This window comes from Littorina saxatilis, linkage group LG7, assembly GCF_037325665.1.
Source record: "Littorina saxatilis isolate snail1 linkage group LG7, US_GU_Lsax_2.0, whole genome shotgun sequence".
Taxonomy (NCBI): Eukaryota; Metazoa; Mollusca; class Gastropoda; order Littorinimorpha; family Littorinidae; genus Littorina; species Littorina saxatilis.
This window is the reverse complement of record NC_090251.1, coordinates 50,844,922-50,864,921: the sequence shown is the minus strand read 5'-3', so window position 1 is coordinate 50,864,921 and position 20,000 is coordinate 50,844,922. Positions and strand designations below refer to the sequence as shown.

The 20,000-nt window shown below is 42.1% G+C and overlaps 2 protein-coding genes across 2 annotated transcripts in view; both read right to left on the bottom strand.

Moving 5' to 3' along the window:
- Window positions 1–1,976: 1,976 nt before the first annotated feature.
- LOC138971741 (uncharacterized) lies at window positions 1,977–12,122 on the bottom strand. Its single transcript, XM_070344538.1, has 5 exons — window positions 11,965–12,122; window positions 9,135–9,209; window positions 4,660–4,864; window positions 4,109–4,165; window positions 1,977–2,673 (listed from the first exon to the last, which is right to left on the bottom strand). The coding sequence occupies exons 2-5, from the start codon at window positions 9,207–9,209 to the stop codon at window positions 2,627–2,629; spliced, it is 384 nt and encodes a 127-aa protein (XP_070200639.1). The 5' UTR covers window positions 11,965–12,122; the 3' UTR covers window positions 1,977–2,626.
- A 4,660-nt stretch (window positions 12,123–16,782) lies between these two features.
- Window positions 16,783–20,000, bottom strand: part of LOC138971740 (uncharacterized) — a 9,548-nt gene continuing 6,330 nt past the window's right edge. Inside the window, exons 4-5 of the mRNA XM_070344537.1 lie at window positions 18,789–18,845; window positions 16,783–17,770 (exon numbers count right to left, since the gene is read on the bottom strand). Of these exons, the coding sequence (XP_070200638.1) occupies window positions 17,724–17,770; window positions 18,789–18,845 (104 nt within the window). The 3' untranslated portion in view covers window positions 16,783–17,723. The remainder of the gene's footprint in view (window positions 17,771–18,788; window positions 18,846–20,000) is intronic.

Genomic DNA, 20,000 nt, shown 5'->3' with positions numbered 1-20,000 from the left:
TCGCGTAAGGCGAAAATACAACATTTAGTCAAGCTCAGTCGAACTCACAGAATGAAACTGAACGCATTGCATTTTTTCCGCAAGACCGTACACTCGTAGCATCGTCTGTCCACCGCTCGTGGCAAAGGCAGTGAAATTAACAATCCAGAAAAGCGCAGGAGCGGTTGCGCTGAGGAGGATAGCACGCTTTTCTATATCTCTATTCTTTTTAACTCTCTGAACGTGTTTTTAATCCAAACATATCATATCTATATGTTTTTGAAATCAGGAATGGACAAGGAATAAGATGAAATTGTTTTTAAATCGATTTCGGAAATTTAATTTTAATCATAATTTTTCTATTTTTAATTTTCAGAGGTTGTTTTTAATCCGAATATAACATAATTATATGTTTTTGGAATCAGAAAATGATGAAGAATACAATAAACGTGAATTTGGATCGTTTTATAAAAAAAAATGTAATTACAATTTTCAGATTTTTAATGACGAAGTCATTAATTAATTTTTAAGCCACCAAGCTGAAATGCAATACCAAAGTCCGGCCTTCGTGGAAGATTGCTTTGCCAAAATTTCAATCAATTTTATTGAAAAATTAGGGTGTGACAGTGCCGCCTCAACTTTTACAAAATGCCGGATATGACGTCATCAAAGACATTTATCAAAAAAATGAAAAACGGTTCTGGTGATATCATTTCCAGGAACTCTCATGAAAAGTTTCATGAAAATCGGTCCAGTAGTTTACTCTGAATCGCTCTACACACACCCACAGACACACACACACACACACACACACACACACACACACATACACCACGACCCTCGTCTCGATTCCCCCCTCTATGTTAAAACATTTAGTCAAAATTTGACTAAATGTAAAAACAGCAACAACAACAACAGCAACAACAACAACAACAACAACAACAACAACAACAACAACAACAACAACAACAACAACAACAACAACAACAAAGAACTTTCAAATAATATGTTTACATGTTTTAGTAATTCAAGCCGACAGATTGACTAAATGTTTTTAAATCGCTTGATGAGACTTGTTTCTTTTGTTGCTGATTATGATGCTATTGATAACGTGGACAATGACGACGACGACGACGACGACGACGATGACGAAGATGATGATGATTGATGATGACGACGACGACGACGACGATGATGATGATGATGATGATGATGATGATGATGATGATGATGATGATGATGATGATGATGATGATGATAATGATCAGAAAAAAAAGAAGGAGGAGGCTCAAAGTGTTGTTCATTTGCTTGTTTGCTCGTTTGCTTCCTTCATTTTTGCCTGGTTCGTTTTGCTTCCTTTTGACGTGCTACAGCTATATCATGTTGGCGATACCCCTGCTGTTTCTGCTGGACTAACGAGAAGAAAGAGAAGCATGATTGACACGAGCTAGGTTCATATGGTATGTTGTCAAACGCACTGTATAGTGACGTGTCCCAATTAATCAACACACCGAGCAATAGCGGCTGTCAGTTATCAACTATCATTAAGAAGCATGCAATCGTGTACGCACGAACGCACACGCACGCGAGCGCACACACACACATACAAACACAAGCACACGCACATACTTACACACACATACACACACTTACACACACACGCACATACACACACACACACACATATACACACATACACACACACACACACACACACACACACACACACACACACATACATAGACAGATCAGATACGGACAGGTGGAGATAGCAACAGAGAGAGCGAGAGAAACTCTGTGTGTGTGTGTGTGTGTGTGTGTGTGTGTGTGTGTGTGTGTGTGTGTGTGTGTGTATGTGTATGTGTGTGTGTGTGTGAGAGAGAGAGAGAGAGAGAGAGAGAGGGAAAGAGAGACAGAGACAGAGAGACGGCAGATGGATAGGTATACAGACAGACATACAGACAGTTAGCTTGCATATACAGACAATCACAATTGCGTTATTTTTTCATTCTCTTTTATTACAAAAATGAAAATAAACGATAAAAAGTAAGTATAACTGTATGAACAAATGAATGAAGTTGAGTCTAAAATGGACAATTTCATGTGACATTGATTTGGCCGGTTAATGTTTTTTTCGTGCTTCCTATTACATTGTACTGCTGAAGTCTTTTTCTACACGATTTTTGTGGTCGAAGCAGACTTGCGAATACAAATTGCCAATAATGTATCCATTCAGTTATTTAGTTATTTAATGGTTTAGCTATTTAGGTTAGTCTACTTTCAAAACGTTGTGCAGTATTTTGTGCAATATGAAATGGGTTTGGAATTCGCTAAACAGTAAAAAGACTATGGTGAACATGACCAGAACAACACTGATACAACACTGACATTGACATGGAGATACATGAATACTACGTCAGTTAAACATGTACACAAACAATGATCATTTGGGTGATTTGAGCTTAGCATCACTGGATAGAGCGCTTTATAAAATAAAACAAATATGTAAAAATATATCATTATTCTTTTGGATCCTGTGCAGCGACAAAGTCTCGCGATCTAACGGCGGACGACGGGAGATGGTGGGATCTTCCCGCGACTACACCATGTTACACAACGACGGAAGGAGTCTGGTCGCTGTCCCATGCTAGTTTTCAAACTCTCCGGCGGGGTTGGCACACTGCAGGTACACCTCTGAAAACACAAATGAAAGTCTGGGTGACATTTGCACTCTCAAGAGCGAAGAAGACATTTGATAGTACAGCTCTTTACACCCCCGGTATAGGGGTGTGTATAGGTTTCGCTCGATGTGTTTGTTTGGGTGTTTGTTTGGGTGTTTGTGTGTTTGTGTTCGCATATAGATCTCAAGAATGAACGGACCGATCGTCACCAAACTTGGTGAACAGGTTCTATACATTCCTGAGACGGTCCTTACAAAAATTGGGACCAGTCAAACACACGGTTAGGGAGTTATTGGTGGATTAAAATTATACAAGGACTTATACAGGGACATCTTCATGGTCAAAGGGAAATAACCATTCTCACTCAGTCACTGCCACCAACTGAGAAGGTTATTTCCCTTTGACGGGGGTGTTTTTCCTACCTCGTAGGAATTTCTTGTTAACCTGTCCTTAACCGGGCCAAGTCGACTACACGAAGTATACTTGGCAAAGCTGGCCGCACGAAGCTTAAGCACTAAGTTTTCGAAAAAAAAGACTTCGCGAAGTCGACTTCGGGCTGAATTAAGGACCGCCTTAAGGTTTGTGGCTGAATTAAGGACCACCTTAAGGTTTGTGGCTGAATTAAGGACCACCTTAAGGTTTGTGGCTGAATTAAGGACCACCTTAAGGTTTGTGGCTGAATTAAGGACCACCTCAAGGTTTGGAATTAAGGACCACCTTAAGGTTTGTGGCTGAATTAAGGACCACCTTAAGGTTTGTGGCTGAATTAAGGACCACCTTAAGGTTTGTGGCTGAATTAAGGACCACCTTAAGGTTTGTGGCTGAATTAAGGACCACCTTAAGGTTTGTGGCTGAATTAAGGACCGCCTTAAGGTTTGTGGCTGAATTAAGGACCGCCTAAAGGTTTGTGGCTGAATTAAGGACCGCCTTAAGGTTTGTGGCTGAATTAAGGACCACCTTAAGGTTTGTGGCTGAATTAAGGACCGCCTAAAGGTTTGTGGCTGAATTAAGGACCACCTTAAGGTTTGTGGCTGAATTAAGGACCACCTTAAGGTTTGTGGCTGAATTAAGGACCACCTTAAGGTTTGTGGCTGCTTTGAACATCAGTCCGGTATCGAGCATTACCTGTTACTTTGAATTTGGTAACAAGGTATACCACAGCCGCCTCCCTGCAAGGAACAAGTCAAAGTCCAAACTACTAAAAAGCCACCAATCTGATAGAAAAGTTAGCGTGGACCATTTTGAATTAGCAGTACATGTACCTTGTTATACGTCACCTAAGTTGATAGCCTGATGAAGTCTCCTCGAAACTTCTTAACAAAATAGAATGCAAATTATGCTCAACTAATAAGTGCGGGAGGAAAATGACAATGGATCTATTGTTTGAATCACCTTGTATATATTCAATAACCCTCGGTTGAATCCATAACATTCAAAAATATACGTACGCATGGCATTTCCAAAATACAGGAGTTCAAAGTTGGTCAGAACGCCATTGTTGTCCGCTGCAAGAGAAAAGAAAAATACACTATTTAATGTACAGCTTTTATTTTAAAACCTGTTCTTAATCATTAATCGCAGTGAGGGGCAGCACTGTCGGCAGGAACAATGGCTGTTTGCATTGTATATTGTATTGTATTGTATTGTATTGTATTGTATTGTATTGTATTGTATTGTATTGTATTGTATTGTATTGTATGGTATGGTATGGTATTGTATTGTATTGTATTGTATTGTATTGTATTGTATTGTATTGTATTGTATTGTATTGTATTGTATTGTATTGTATTGTATTGTATTGCAATGCAATGAAACATATTGTATTGTATTGTATTATATCGTATCTTATTGCATTGTAGTGTATCGTATTGTGTTGCATTGTTTTGCATTGCATGGTATCGTATCGTATCGTATCGTATCGTATCGTATCGTATCTCGTATCGTATCGTATCGTATCGCATTGCATCGTATCATTTCATACTGTACTGTATCCACTGACCATCAGCCTGGGCGAAGAGAGAAGTGATGGCGCCCAAGGGAAGACCAGTGAAGGGCGTGACGCCCAAACTTTGACACTGGAAGAAGGTCACTTCAGGCTCCTCGAACTCAAAGTCGGCCTGTCGCTTGACCAGTCTGTGGGCCTCGATTTTGTCCGCTGTCAGGCTGACCACCTTGTTGGCTGTGTCCAGCGCGGCTGCCTCGTTCTGTGGGCACAAGGCATTCAATGAGTTAACATCGGATTTAGTTTAAACAATTTTATTCAGCAAAATTACATACAACAAAGCCGCATACAATCAACATCGGATTTAGAGTGTCGAAAATAGTATCTAACTGCTGTTGAAAAGTCCTGATGCATCTCTCAAAGTTGCTTTTTTATTTATTTCCCTCGCGCTTTCGCCCTATTTGATTTTTTCTCATGTATGTTGTTCCACTTTTTTCTCTAGATTCCTATGTTTTGCTTTTAGATCCCACTCCCCCCCCCCCCCCCCCCCTAGTCTTCTTGCCAATCATGTGAACCCGGAAGTGTTGAGTACACCAAAAGGTTTTTGCAGAAATGTGATGTATGGGTCCCCAGCAGTCAGAAACTGCCGGATGCTAACTTGCATGTCTTGAGCATTTTGCATATAATTAGCCTAATTAGCATAAATTAGCATAATTCTTGAAAAGTCAATATCTCAGCAGCCCCTTGGCCGATTTCGACGATTTTTGAGTCGGTGTTGGGATTATTGATGACTCTGAATCAATTTATGATACTTCCAAATTCAAGATGGCCGCCACTTCCGGTTTAAACCGGAAATGGCCATATTCCACCTCCTAGTAGGCCTTTATTGGAAAAAAAATGAACTCGGTTAACTGCATATTGTTTTGAAACATTGTTCAAACGATATACACAATATACTATATCTTTTAAAACATAGACTACTAGACTCCAAATTAATTCATGGTATGATTTGGTATTGGAAGAAAGGAGTGCATGAACCATTCCAAGCGAGATTAACATGACTGGCTAAATCACATCATCAACATAGTCAGCTGCATCCTCATCTGTTGTATCTCCTTCTTCTCCTTCACCAAACTCTGCATCGATGTCTTTGTCCATTTCTTGTTGGCTAAATCACATCATCAACATCGTCAGCGGCATCCTCATCCTCATCTGTTGTATCTCCTTCAGCAAACTCTGCATCGATGTCTTCGTCCATTTCTTGCTGTGCTTGTGGTGTGAGCGGGTTACAACATGTACCTTCACATCCTCCGCAGACGCAATAGCTGGTACAGGTCAGGCCTTCGGCTGCACAGCTGCATTTCACTGTTGTACACGGCGTTTCAGCTTTGCAGCCACAGCTGATAACATCCATCAGGGCAGGAGGAGCAACAGGGCTTGTGTCCAGGACTGGCATCACAACTTCCTCGCCTTCCTTTGCATCTCTGTTCAGAATGTTCCATCCGAAATTGGTGATCTCTACTGCTGGTGGGTGAGGACAGTCTGCTGCTTTCCAAAGTAGAACCTGTAGATGTGCTCGTTGTCCATGGAGGTGAGCATTGCGCTCTGTAGGAGGCAGTGTCTTCGGCGCTGGGGGCGTTTTGCGTTTTCTGTAGATGTCATATCTGGCGACGTTCACAGATGCCGACTTCTTCTGATTGTAGAGAGCCAGGAAGAAAGCCCTCACTGCCTCTTGTATCTGCAAGTCAGTGGCTCCCTCCTCTCCGATGAAGTGAAGCAGGTCACCAGGTACCACACTCATGGCCTTGAGCGCAGATACCTTACCTTTCCCTACAGGGTAAGAGGTAGTGTCACAACCTGAGAGAGCGTGTACGGCCAGGATGGAACGACACTGGTCACCCAGCTTATGTACTGTTGAATTGATATCCAGAACAGTTCCATTCCATTTCTCCATCTGCAGGCGGCAAGTAATGCCAGCCTTCCAGCACCAGAAGACTAAGAGCACAAACACATCAGTGTCATCACAGAGAATACGGATGGTTGCAGCACCTCGTCTGGCTGCATCTAACATGTACGAGATGAGAGAGACGTCAGCTTCATCATGAGTGACGATACTGTCTGCTCTGCTGACTATCTCAATGTGATCTCCAAAGCTGTGAGTGCACAGGAGCTCTCCCAGCATTTTCTTGTTTGCTTTGTTCTTCATGACTTTGTCTCGGCTAGGTAGAGGAGTTGTCAGTGAGAGATGATACTTTGTAGAGGTCTCTGCAGCTCTCCTCTGTCTCTCGTGGTCTTTGGCAGATATTTGATTGTACTGGTCAAAGATGACGTAAGTTTCAGTGATGTGCTGATGAAGCCGGCGTCCCATACTGGCTGCGAGGTCAACATGTGGTAGATGAGCTGCGAGGCATCAACAAGTATGACATCTGGTGCTGGAGGATTGGGGTCAAGGATTCCAAGGCGCTGAACAAACACAGACTTGTTGCCTTTTCTGAGGAAACCATACTCATCAATGTTGGAAGCATGGACTGGACCAAGCTCATAGTTGAAGAGAGTGGATAGCTCGATATGTCTTTTGCTCCCCACCACGAGCAGGCGAGCGAATATAGCCTGCAGGTCACGTACGGTCTTTCCATTGACCTTCACGCCTTTCGGCATGAACTTCATTGTCACCACCTTCTTTGAAATGGGTGCATGAAATCACTTAGGTACTGATGAAGAGAACTTTGTGCTCATGTCTCTGCCTATCTCCAGTGCATCTTGCACATTCACCTTTTCATCTGCTATCTGGCCGTTTATGATATGGTTGAGGGTGGTCATCTCTGTGGTGAGTGGGTTGGAGTTTTCGTTCAACACTCTCAGAATATTGGCTCGGTCATCAGCGTCCAACTCTCGCCGTCGTTTGCCCTCTTCTTTGTGTGTTTTGTGTTTCTGTGTCTCATCTAGTCCTTCTGCATCATTGTACATCTCATCCATTGACTTGGAGAGAAGTGAGCAGATGCCAAAGGATTGGATCTTTTCGGCGACCTGCTCAGGGTTGGTAGAAATGCCTTTCATGCCACCTGCTCCCTTCCCTTGCTCGATGCATGTCTGCTCCCCGATCATATCTGCACTCACAGCAGCTGCACCATCTGAGTGGCGGCACACATGGCTCCCGACGAGGAGGTCATCTTTGGCAGTATCAGGAATGTGGATACTACTTTCTTATATTAATTGATAATCATTCTGCAGTTCATAAATGAGTTAACGTTATTTCAATTATTGCCCACTTGGAGCTGAAATACAGCCACTTCCGGTTTAAACCGGAAATGGTTGCCATCTTGAATTTGGAAATATCAAAAATGGATTCTGAATCATCAATCAACCACAAAACCACTCCAAGATTGTCCAAATCGGCCAAGGGGCTGCTGAAATATTGACTTTTCAAGAATTATGCTAATTTATGCTAATTAGGCTAATTATGCAAATTGGGAAATATCAAAAATGGATTTTGAATCATCAATTAACCACAAAACCACTCCAAGATTGTCCAAATCGGCCAAGGGGCTGCTGAGATATTGACTTTTCAAGAATTATGCTAATTTATGCTAATTAGGCTAATTATGCAAATTGCTCAACATATGCAAGTTAGCATCCGGCAGTTTCTGACTCCTGGGGACCCATACAGTACATTTCTGCAAAAACCTCTTGGTGTACTCAACATTTCCGGGTTCACAAGAGGGATCAATAAGGCTGGCAAGAGGACTACCCCCGCACCCCCCTCCACCCTTTCAATGTGTTCTTCCTGGTTTCCTTTTGCCATGTCCACCATGATGAATATTTCGGCAATGTTATATTGTTTGGGTCACGTATAAGCTTTTGCTTGAGTTAGTGGCCTAGTTGCTAACTGTTTATCAAATATTGTTTCAACCATTATGGATATTACAACAACAAAAGAATTCTAAACTCGTATTACTCATCGTGCCGTGAGCAGACTGAAGCTGAATTAAATCACAAAGGTGTAGTTTTGTTTGTAGATAAGGAAAATGTGGATATGACACAAAATTGTACTAATGTCCCTTCAAAACTTAATGGTATTAAACTAATCGCTCTGGAGACAGCGTCCAAGAGATTGAAGATAAGATAATCGAGGCTTCTTGGTGTAAAATTCACTTAACATTGAAGTTAGCCTTCGTTGGCTATTATGAACACTTCTCGTTCGTTCAAATTTGCCTACAAGACGTCAACTTGACGGTAAAGGAGCTTTTCCTTGCGATACATGTCCGCACACACACACACACACACACACACACACACACACACACACACACACACACACACACACATACATACGCCCCCACCCAAACACACACACACACATGCACACACACACACACACACACGCACACACACTCACACACACACACACCCACACACACACACGCACACACACTCACACACACACACACACGCACACACACTCACACACACACACACACACACACACACACACACACACACACACACACGCGCTCGCGCACGTGAACCCTTACCAAAGTTTTTGCCGATTTAGACAGTACCAGCAGGAACATGGACGCAACAAACGTCAGGAGAATAGTCATCTGCATCTGATGAAAAAAAGACAATGACCATCGCAGAGTTAGTCTTTCGAATATGTAGAGGTTACATACTGATATTAATATTCACTGAGACACGCTGTGTATACGCTGCAAACTTTGGCGAGCTTTTTCATTACCGTGAATTGAGACCAATATAGTTAATATCCATTGAGACGAGGTGTATTAATAAACCTTTTCATTCCATTTTTTTTTCAATTTTTCTTAACAAAAAAGGCGTTTAAATGTCACTGTTTGGTCAAATCCTTATTTCTCGGGCAGTGTTCCTCTGCAATTGAGCGCTGATTAGTCACTAATATACGGCTTTATACTTTCATTAAGATGATTCGATTCTATTAAAATTTCACGGGAATTACTTGTATTTGGAATAGAATTGAAAAAGACAGATACATGTGTGTTCTTTTCCGGTTTTATTTATCAGTACCAAAATGTATTTCAGACGGTAAAAAGAACAAGAACAAAAACAAGAAGGACACGATTTCAACCCGCCTTTGTAGCATAAAAGCCATTGGTATTTGTCCAGTATACAATATCCCCATTTAATTGTGTTACAAAAGTCAAATACTGCAGCGATTTCAATTTTCTGAGGCAAAAGTTTGTTTGAAACATCTTCACTTTCTTAGATTTGTTGGCCTTATGCGCATTTGTTTCGGCGTATTCTGTTAATGAAATGAAATATTATAAGATGTTTGATGGCTTGTTGACAGTCCAGCTTTTTGTCCGTCCGAGGGGAACATTTCGTCTTCTGTAACATCTTCATTGACCGAGGCATGGGGCCCCTGGACACGCTTTTCTTTCACTTTTTGAGAGATTAGGATTCTTAACTTTTTTAAGAGTACCGATTGTAGAAGAATCTTAGCATAAAGGAACCTTCTACATCTTGCTGTGATGCGCCAAAATGTCAGGGGCGGACGAGGGGGGGGGGCACAGGGGGCACGTGCCCCCCCCCCCACCGAAAAAAAAAGAAAAAAAAAAAGAAGAAGAAAAAAAAAGGTTTTTCTATGCTGATTCTATGACCATTTCTAAGTTCAAATGGCACCAGATGGCACCATTTTGCTTCTTTGGGCAAAAAATTTTTTCCGGGGGGGCATGCCCCCGGACCCCCCTAGCAAATTCGGGCGCTTCGCGCCCATCACATTCACTTTCGATTTAAAGTGCCCCCCCCCTTACAAAGCAACTGATCCGCCCCTGAATGTGAATCGTTTCTAAACAGTCGAACAGAAAGAAAGCAAAGAATCAGAATTGTTTAACTTTTTGAAAGAGATAAGGATTTTTAACAAGATTGAATTAAACCACCGACTGTAAAAGAGTTTGAGTTTTTAGAAACCTTCTTCATCTTACTGTCATAGACCTTAAACGTGAATAGTTTTTTAAGAGTCTACTGGGAGCAAACCAGAGAATCAGATCAATGCTCAAACAGTATAGCAGGACCCCCTCCTCCCCCCCCCCCCCCCCCCCCCCCCCCCCCCCAAGGTTCTCACTTCTTTTAGAGGACATTCCTTCTCGTCAAAATATGTTGGCTCACTATCGCAGATCTCTCCAGTGTCGGGCCAAAACACGACTGTGTCACATTCGGGCGATGCCACTAAACATTCCCTAACTCTTTTTACATTTAGTCAAGTTTTGACTAAATGTTTTAACGTAGAGGGGGGAATCGAGACGAGGGTCGTGATGTATGTATGAGTGTGTGTGTGTGTCTGTATGTGTGTGTCTGTCTGTGTGTGTCTGTCTGTGTGTGTGCGTGTGTGTGTGTGTAGAGCGATTCAGAGTAAACTACTAGACCGATCTTTATGAAATTTGACATGAGAGTTCCTGGGTATGATATCCCCAGAAATCTTTTTCATTTTTTCGATAAATGTCTTTGATGACGTCATATCCGGCTTTTTGTAAAAGTTGAGGCGGCACTGTCACACCTTCATTTTTCAATCAAATTGATTGAAATTTTGGCCAAGCAATTTTCGACGAAGGCCGGACTTCGGTATTGCATTTCAGCATGGAGGCTTAAAAATTAATTGATGACTTTGGTCACTAAAAATCTGAAAATTGTAAAAAAAAAGTTTGTTATAAAACGATCCCAATTTACGTTCATCTTATTTTTCATCATTTTCTGATTCCAAAAACATATAAATATGTTATATTTGGATTAAAAACAAGCTCTGAAAATTAAAAATATAAACATTATGATTTAAATTAAATTTCCGAAATCGTTTTAAAAACTATTTCATCTTATTTCTTGTGGGTTCCTGATTCCAAAAACATATGATATGTTTGGATTAAAAACACGCTCAGAAAGTTAAAACGAAGAGAGGTACAGTAAAGCGTGCTATGAAGCACAGCGCAACCGCTACCGCGCCAAACAGGCTCGTCACTTTCACTGCCTTTTGCACTAGCGGCGGACTACGTTCAGTTTCATTCTGTGAGTTCCACAGCTTGACTAAATATAGTAATTTCGCCTTACGCGACTTGTTTTTTTTTAATCCTTAACTCTTTTTTTTTTTTTTTTAAACAGGTTATGAACGGCATCGTCAGTTGGTATTTTTGCACTCATACGCTTTCAGTGCTGGACACTCCGAGTGATCATTGACTTATGTCAAAATACAAGCAAAAACATGTGAACGAAGAACACTAACAAAGATGAAACGATATTTTAAAATACACAAGGTTTCCCAATCAACTCAAGTTTAAAAAATATATATTATGAGTTAAGAAAGAACTCTCGTTGTAATGGAAAAAAAGATGTTCTTACCTTGATGTGTTTCTTGGATATCGAATTTTTCACAAATATGGATAGTCTTGGACTGTAGTCTGGGTAGTCTTGTTTGACACTAGTTGTGGTGTTTGATTACATGCCAACATGCAGCCTTTATATACTTATTGAAAGTCCGGTTCTTGTTGACGGTGTCAAATAAAAAACTTGCACGCTTGTCTCGGTGAGCGGCATCAACAAAGAAAACAATATGACATTAACGTGACACATGCATTCCTTGTCGCGTGTTTTGAAAGCAATGACTTTTTAAGTGACCTCTGTTGACCTAAAATATGGGTCATGACATACATTTTCCACCATCATCAACAATCATAGTTTTCTTCTGTATCCTTTGTTGTTATTGCTACATTGTCTGCTAGTTTGCCTGCATGTCTGTCTATCTGTCTGTCTGTTTGCTTGTCTTTCTGTCCAGAATAAAAAACAACAGGAAAGGTAGGTAATTGTTGGAACGTTGGCAGTCTCTTTGTTTTTGGATTTATTTTGTCTTTCTGTCCGTTTGTGTGTATGTGTGTCCTTCCGTCTATTTGCTTGTCTGTCTGTCTGTCTTTCTGTCTGTGTGTCTGTCTGTGTGTCTGTCTGTGTGTCTTTATGTCTGCCTGTCTGTTTGCTTGTCCGTTTGCTTGTCTTTCTGTCTATCTTTCTGTCAGAGTGCTTGCCTGTCTGTCTTTCTGTCTGTGTGTCTGTCTGTGTGTCTGTCTGTGTGTCTGTCTGTGTGTCTGTCTGTGTGTCTTTATGTCTGCCTGTCTGTTTGCTTGTCCGTTTGCTTGTCTTTCTGTCTATCTTTCTGTCAGAGTGCTTGCCTGTCTGTCTTTCTGTCTGTGTGTCTGTCTGTGTGTCTGTCTGTGTGTCTGTCTGTGTGTCTTTATGTCTGCCTGTCTGTTTGCTTGTCCGTTTGCTTGTCTTTCTGTCTATCTTTCTGTCAGAGTGCTTGCCTGTCTGTCTTTTTGTCTGTATGTGTCTGTCTGTCTGTCTGTCTGTCTGTCTGTCTGTCTGTCTGTCTACATCTGTCTGTTTCGGTGCTTGTCTGTTTGTCTCTGCACCTCTGAGGCTTTTATATGCAGGTTAGTATATTCATGTGTTTGCGTGCCTGCCTGTTACTCTTTTTCTGATCGTGAATGATCTCGCTCGGGTCCGTCGAAACCAGTTTGAGTAGGAAATAAATAAATATACGAAGAGTTAGATTGTTTGTTTCTTTGTTTATTGTCTCGTTTGTTCGTTCGTTTGTTTGTTCGTACGTTCGTACGTTTGTACGTTCCGTCCTTCCTTCATTCATTCCTTGTTCGTTTGTTGGTGTTGTGTTTTTGTTTTTTTCCTTGTTTCTTTCTTTCTTTCTTCTTTATTTCTCTGTCCTTTTGTTCGTTCGTTGGTTTGCTTGTTTCTTTCTTTCTTTCTTCTTTTGTTTGTTTGTTTGTTTTCCCCTTTTATTTCTCTGTTTCTTTGTCTCTTTCTTGCATATTTGCTTAATTGATTAAATGACGTGTTCAGAACATCACCCACAGCCGCAAGCAACATGTGCGTCTTTCAAGTAGTCAGAATGAATGACAACCAGCACGTGATAGAAACACCAACACGAGCCACTGTACACTGCCTTGTTGCTTTCTATTTTATGCATGCTTGTATATCAGGCGTACATCACGATATATGACAGGTATGTCACCTGCGCCTGAATGAAGTTATGCGCTACGTACGTCACAGTCACTCCTGCGTATGGTCATGACGACAGTCTCTGCAGTAAACATGGCTCTCTGGTAAACATGATTCATTCGCTCGGCTTCCTGACGAGTGGACGTAAACTGATTCTGTCAAAATAAGTTTTGTGTGAATATTTGTTTGTCTTTTCACTTAAAAGACCGTTGGGTCGAAATATCTGTGAATGTATTGTTTTGTCAATAACAAACGTTCCAACAACCTACCTTTCTTGTTTTTTGATTCATGGCTCTCTGGGTCAAGAACTGTACGTGCTTTGTTTATCTCTTTTAGGTAAAGTCGCTGTTTGTGTGAAGCAAGTCTGATTAAAGTATGCACCCGGATTCATCAGGTTCAGCCCCGCTGTCAGCATCTTTGTTGTTGTTTACGGTTACAAACCAACTAATATGATAACAGCGTGTTTAGGCGTGGGTGTGTTACGTAAGTCGAACGCAGGGAAAACCAGTTAATTACGTGGGAGAAACCGCCCATGTCATAATTAATCGCTCGCATTTGAATATTTATACATACAACTCGACTAAACATGGGATCGTACAGCAAGCCATGTAGTATTGTCTATTTTCTTGCAGAGACAAAAACAAACAAACAGTCGCACAAACACGGAGAGTGGAAAGTGAAAGGGGTCGCTTCGAAAAGTTGAGGCAGGGGTGGGGGTGATGGTGGTTGGGGTCATGGGTGTGTGGGTGGGGGGGGGGGGGAGAGAATGAGTGATTGAGAGAGAGGGGCCCGGCCGAGATAGAGAACAGAAGAGGGCGGGAGAGACAGAGGGAGAGCAGGAAAGAGAAAGAGAACAAGGGACAGAGAAAGGGGGGAGAGAAAGAGAGAGCCTGGAGCGATAAGGAGAAGAGACAGTATCCATGCCCCAGCCCCATGTCACTACAGTGTCACTTAAAAGACCTCAGTCGTTCTGCCACATACATAAGTACAGGTGGCTGAATACACCTCAACACGCATACACCTGAGTGTCTCATCTTAAGTCGGGGTAGCACTCTAGGGAACATGCCCTTATACTGGTTTCACCGTAAGGGCGTAAAACAACATCGATCACAAGAAAAGATGCAGAACGGAGAGAGACAGGGGAGATAAGAGAGTGGCTAAGAGAGAGACAGAGCCGCATATGCAGTTGTGTCCCATGATTAGCAAAGTGCGTGTGGTATCAACACTTCAGTAATAATAACACATAATATGGTGGGTCAACCTCAACAAGATAGTTCGTCCCCACGTTCGGCGAGAGATTTATTTCTCAGAGTCAACTTTGTGTGCAGACTCTCCTCGGTGTCCGAACACCCCCGTGTGTACACGCAAGCACAAGACCAAGTGCGCACGAAAAAGATCCTGTAATCCATGTCAGAGTTCGGTGGGTTATAGAAACACGAAAATACCCAGCATGCTTCCTCCGAAAACGGCGTATGGCTGCCTAAATGGCGGGGTAAAAAACGGTCATACACGTAAAATTCCACTCGTGCACAAAACACGAGTGTACGTGGGAGTTTCAGCCCACGAACGCAGAAGAAGAAGAAGAAGAAGAACCTCAACAAGATTAGTACCTTAGTTTCCACTCAGCTTTGCATTGTCTCTTTTATTGTTGTCCTCAAATTTCTGAAAGGGAAACCTACATAGTGTTTTACCTTCATTGTATACTTGAATGATCACAATGACAATGACATATAATATGAAAGAACACAATGTCCCTGTAGCGTGTCTAGACGCAGGATAAAGCGCGTTCAGTCATTTTCTTTCCGTTTATTCTTTGAACTCTTACCACACACAACAAATCAAGTGATGTACGACCCCCCCCTCCCCCCCTCTTTCTCTCTCTCTCTCTATCTCCCTCTCTCCCTGGCCTCTTTCTCTCTCCCCTCTCTCTCTCTTTCTCTCTCTCTCTCTCTCTCTCCCTCTCTCTCTCTCTCTCCCTCGCTCCCAAGCCTCTCTCTCTCTTTCTCTCTCTCTCTCTCTCTCTCCCTCTCTCTCTCTCTCTCTCTCTTGACTTGAAGGTGCATTAATTCTGCACTCTATGGAATATTACTACCTTTTGTATGCTTTCTATCTTGAGAAATGTTGACAAATCCTGTTTCGTTCTCGAGTGGATAACTACTCTGCTAGGTTTGTGCGTGTGCAAGTGTGTATGTGCGGGTGTGTGTGTGTTTCTGTCTGTGTGTGTGTGTGTGTGTGTGTGTGTGTGTGTGTGTGTGTGTGTGTGTCTGTCTGTCTGTCTGTCTATCTGCATATATCTCTCTGCATATCTGTCTGTATATTTGTCTATTCGTAAGTGTGTTTGTCTGGCTTGGTGCGCGCACTTTTGCTCTCGGTGAAATGTTATCTTGTGAATTAGTTTCATTGCCTTTGGTGATTATGTCATATATTTTTTAATATTGAACAATGTTTCTATTGTCTATGCGCATACTCAGGTATGCAAGTTGATGCCTTCGTTTATTCATTTGAAGTCCGTTTGTGGGGTGGTTTTTTTGTGAGTGTGTGTGTGTGTGTGTGTGTGTGTGGGTGTGTATGTGGGTGTGTGTGTGTGTGTGTGTGTGTGCGTGTGTGTGTATGTATGTGTGTGTGTGTGTGTGTGTGTGTGTGTTTCTGTGTGTGTGTTCGTGTGAAAATGTTATGTGTGTGTGTATGTGTGTGTACGTTTGTGTGTGTGTGTGTATAAATGTGTGTGTGTGTGTGTGTGTGTGTGTGTTCGTGTGAAAATGTTATGTGTGTGTATGTGTGTGTACGTTTGTGTGTGTGTGTGTGTGTGTGTGTATATATATAAGTGTGTATATATATATATATATATATATATATATATATATATGTGTGTGTGTGTGTACGTGTGTGTGTGTGTGTGTGTGTGTGCGTGTGTGTGTGTGTACGTGTGCGTGTGTGTAGAATTGTGTGTGTAGGAATGTGTGTGTGTGTGTGTGAGTGTGTGTGTGTGTTTGCGTGTGTGCGTGCGCGTTACTTGTGTGCGTGTGTGTGTGGGTGTGTGTGTGGGTGTGTATGTGGGTGTGTTTGCGTGGCTGAGAGGAGGGAGAGAGAATTTGATAGAGAGTTAGAGTGAGAGACACACACACACACAAGGTAGAAGCAGAGACAAGGAGAGCTGCTTACGATATATTTATTAAAGTACACAACAACACAAGCGCCAGCGCGAGAGCATTTAAACTTGATTGATTGCTTTCTCTTCACATTAATTAGTTCTACTTCATACGTCACACAAGAGTGACACGGGAAAATGTCTCTCGCGTTCAACGCAGTACTTTCACACGCATCGTGAACCCAGATCACAGCTCAAACGTAAATTCTTTCTCGCATGAGCGATCGGGTACCCTCGTTCTGGTCTGACAGAAACTGTGCGTGCAAGAAGACCAGCCTTCCACTCAGACACATACCAACTATCAACAGACTGACTGATTTCTGTGGCTGAGAGGTCAGTGTTTTGCTGAATAAGGTTCCTTCACATGCATGTCAATCTGCAGGATAATCCTTCACACGAGAAGGAGTGTAACGTTATGTGAATATTCATTACCTCCATTCAAAACAAGGAGAGGGAGTGGTGTCAAAAATGTAACCGAGTGCCGTAACACTACGATCACCTCGGGAGGCGAAGTGCAATCAAACAGGATTGAATTTATGCAAACCCGAAGGTTTCCATGAACATTCAGACAATCGGAAACCACCAGACCCCATCACAACCAGAATTCCACAATCCACCGGTGTTGACTTAAAGGCCAACAACTCGGGTGCAGCGTCTGCTGTGAAAGGAGCGGTAGCCTCCCCTGTCACACAAAAAAAGAAATAGAGTACGAGGATACAACTTCAGCATATAAAATGACCCCCTCCCCAACCCCAATTTCTCTTACGGAGCCCAGTTTCAATCTGAACTAGGCCTAATGCAAAAACAAGGCCCCTGTTGATTTCTGTTGTGAGATACTTTCCACATTATCAAGGTTATGTATTATGTTTTGTGCCAATTAATTGTTGAATTAATGTGTTTTCTGCTGGTGGCCTGTAGGTTGAGAGGGCGAAGGTGTTGTTGACGTTTACTTCTTCTTCTCGTTCTCCAGTTCAATGCACTCCTCCATTGTATCTGCAAAAACAAATAAATCAATACAGAAAACGATAAATAACATAAATATTCAAATAAATCGAGTAAGCAAATCAAATAAATATATTTAAATAAAGCAAATAAAGCAAAAATAAATATCAATGATTAAAGACCACAGTGCAATTTTAATCACAGTGGACTACAATATATGGTCTGAAAGAGCAGTAACAGCAGGCAACCGTTACAAACCACACCTCCGCCCCCAACCACTCCTCTCTCTCTCTCTCTCTCTCTCTCTCTCTCTCTCTCTCTCTCTCTCTCTCTCTCTCTCTCTCTCTCTCTCTCTCTCTCTCTCTCTCTCTCTCTCTCCCCCTCTCTCTCTCTCCCCCTCTCTCTCTCTCTCTCTCTCCCCTCCCTCTCTCTCTGTCACTGTCTCTTTCTGTCTGTCTGTCTGTGTCTCTCTGTCTGTGTCTCTGTCTCTGTCTCTCTCTCTCTCTCACTCACACACACACACACACACACACACACTTGCCCACACTCACACACACACACACACACACACACACACACACAGACAGACACACACACACACCGGCACACACACAGACACACACACACTAAACTTAGGCAACAACTCCCATCAAAATCTTCACTTTCATCCCCATTTTGAAATACTGCAACAACAGCATTCCAGACCTATAACACGATCGTACGTGTTCTTTGTTTGCAAGTCTGTCTAGTGTTTCGTTCCTTCACATAGCATAATTATTAACTGTACCTGCCCCAAGTTAGCCCAGGCCAATTGGTCCTGAGAGCACGCTACAACTTACCAAGCAGGCAGGCGGGCTTCTTCTTCTTCTTCTCCTTCTCCTTCTCCTTCTTCTTCTTCTTCATTCATTCATTCTTTCTTTCTTTTGTTCACTAGTCTGGTCTTTTGTTTCTTGTTCTTCTTTTCTTTCTTTCTTTCTCCATTATTCTTTTTTTTTCTTTTTTTTCTCTCTCTTTCTTTCGTTTTCTTTTTTCTGCCATTCTTTCTTCACAATAACTACCGACAACTTACCAATGATGTCGTTGTACATTGTAAGCTCCTCTTTGTTCAAACACCCGTCATTGTTATCTGCACACACAAAAAACGATACTAATGTCACGGAATTCCCTATTCAACGACCGTAAAGTAAAGGCAAACAATATGAAAAATAATGACAACTGCTGCTGCGACCACTCTGAGACAGAGAGAAACACACACAAAATATCGCGTATAGCGAAGTTAATACATTTAGTCATTCTGTTACTGGAAAGGCCGCCAAGGACAAATGCCACCAGTCGATCCCTATCATTGGGATGAAACATTTACAATGCGACATAGAGATACGAATGAGCGAGACAAAAACAAACAATAACATAAAGATGGGAGTGAGAGTAATGAAAAGAGAAACATAGAGATGGAGTGAGAGAGAAAACGACAAAGTTTAACAAAGGTGGGAGGGAGACAGACAAAGAGAGAGATATAGACATAGTAGTGACAGAAATAGAGATAGGAGTGAAAGAAAAAGAGAAATGGAAATAGGAATGAGAGACAGATTAAAATAGTGTGAGAGGGACAAAGACAGACACATACAATACAGAGAGACAGCGACAAAGATGAACAGACGTGGGAGTGAGAGAGACAGCGACAAAGATGAACAGAAGTGGAAGTGAGAGAGACAAAGATGAACAGCAGTGGGAGTGAGAGAGACAGCGACAAAGATGAACAGAAGTGGGAGTGAGAGAGACAGCGACAAAGATGAACAGAAGTGGGAGTGAGAGAGACAGCGACAAAGATGAACAGAAGTGGGAGTGAGAGAGACAAAGATGAACAGAAGTGGGAGTGAGAGAGACAAAGATGAACAGCAGTGGGAGTGAGAGAGACAGCGACAAAGATGAACAGAAGTGGGAGTGAGAGAGACAAAGACGAACAGAAGTGGGAGTGAGAGAGACAAAGATGAACAGAAGTGGGAGTGAGAGAGACAAAGACGAACAGAAGTGGGAGTGAGAGAGACAGCTACAAAGATGAACAGAAGTGGGAGTGAGAGAGACAGCGACAAAGATGAACAGAAGTGGGAGTGAGAGAGACAAAGATTAACAGAAGTGGGAGTGAGAGAGACAAAGATGAACAAAAGTGGGAGTGAGAGAGACAGCGACAAAGATGAACAGAGGTGGGAGTGAGAGAGACAGCGACAAAGATGAACAGAAGTGGGAGTGAGAGAGACAAAGATGAACAGAAGTGGGAGTG

Excerpts from the sequence above, each read along its gene's own strand:
- LOC138971741 (XM_070344538.1), bottom strand. The coding sequence starts at position 9,209 with ATGCAGATGACTATTCTCCTGACGTTTGTTGCGTCCATGTTCCTGCTG. Across the intron at positions 4,166-4,659 it reads TCTCTTCGCCCAGGCTGATG|CGGACAACAATGGCGTTCTG; the intron begins GTCAGTGGATAC and ends TTTCTCTTGCAG. Across the intron at positions 2,674-4,108 it reads GTATTTTGGAAATGCCATGC|AGGTGTACCTGCAGTGTGCC; the intron begins GTACGTATATTT and ends TTGTGTTTTCAG.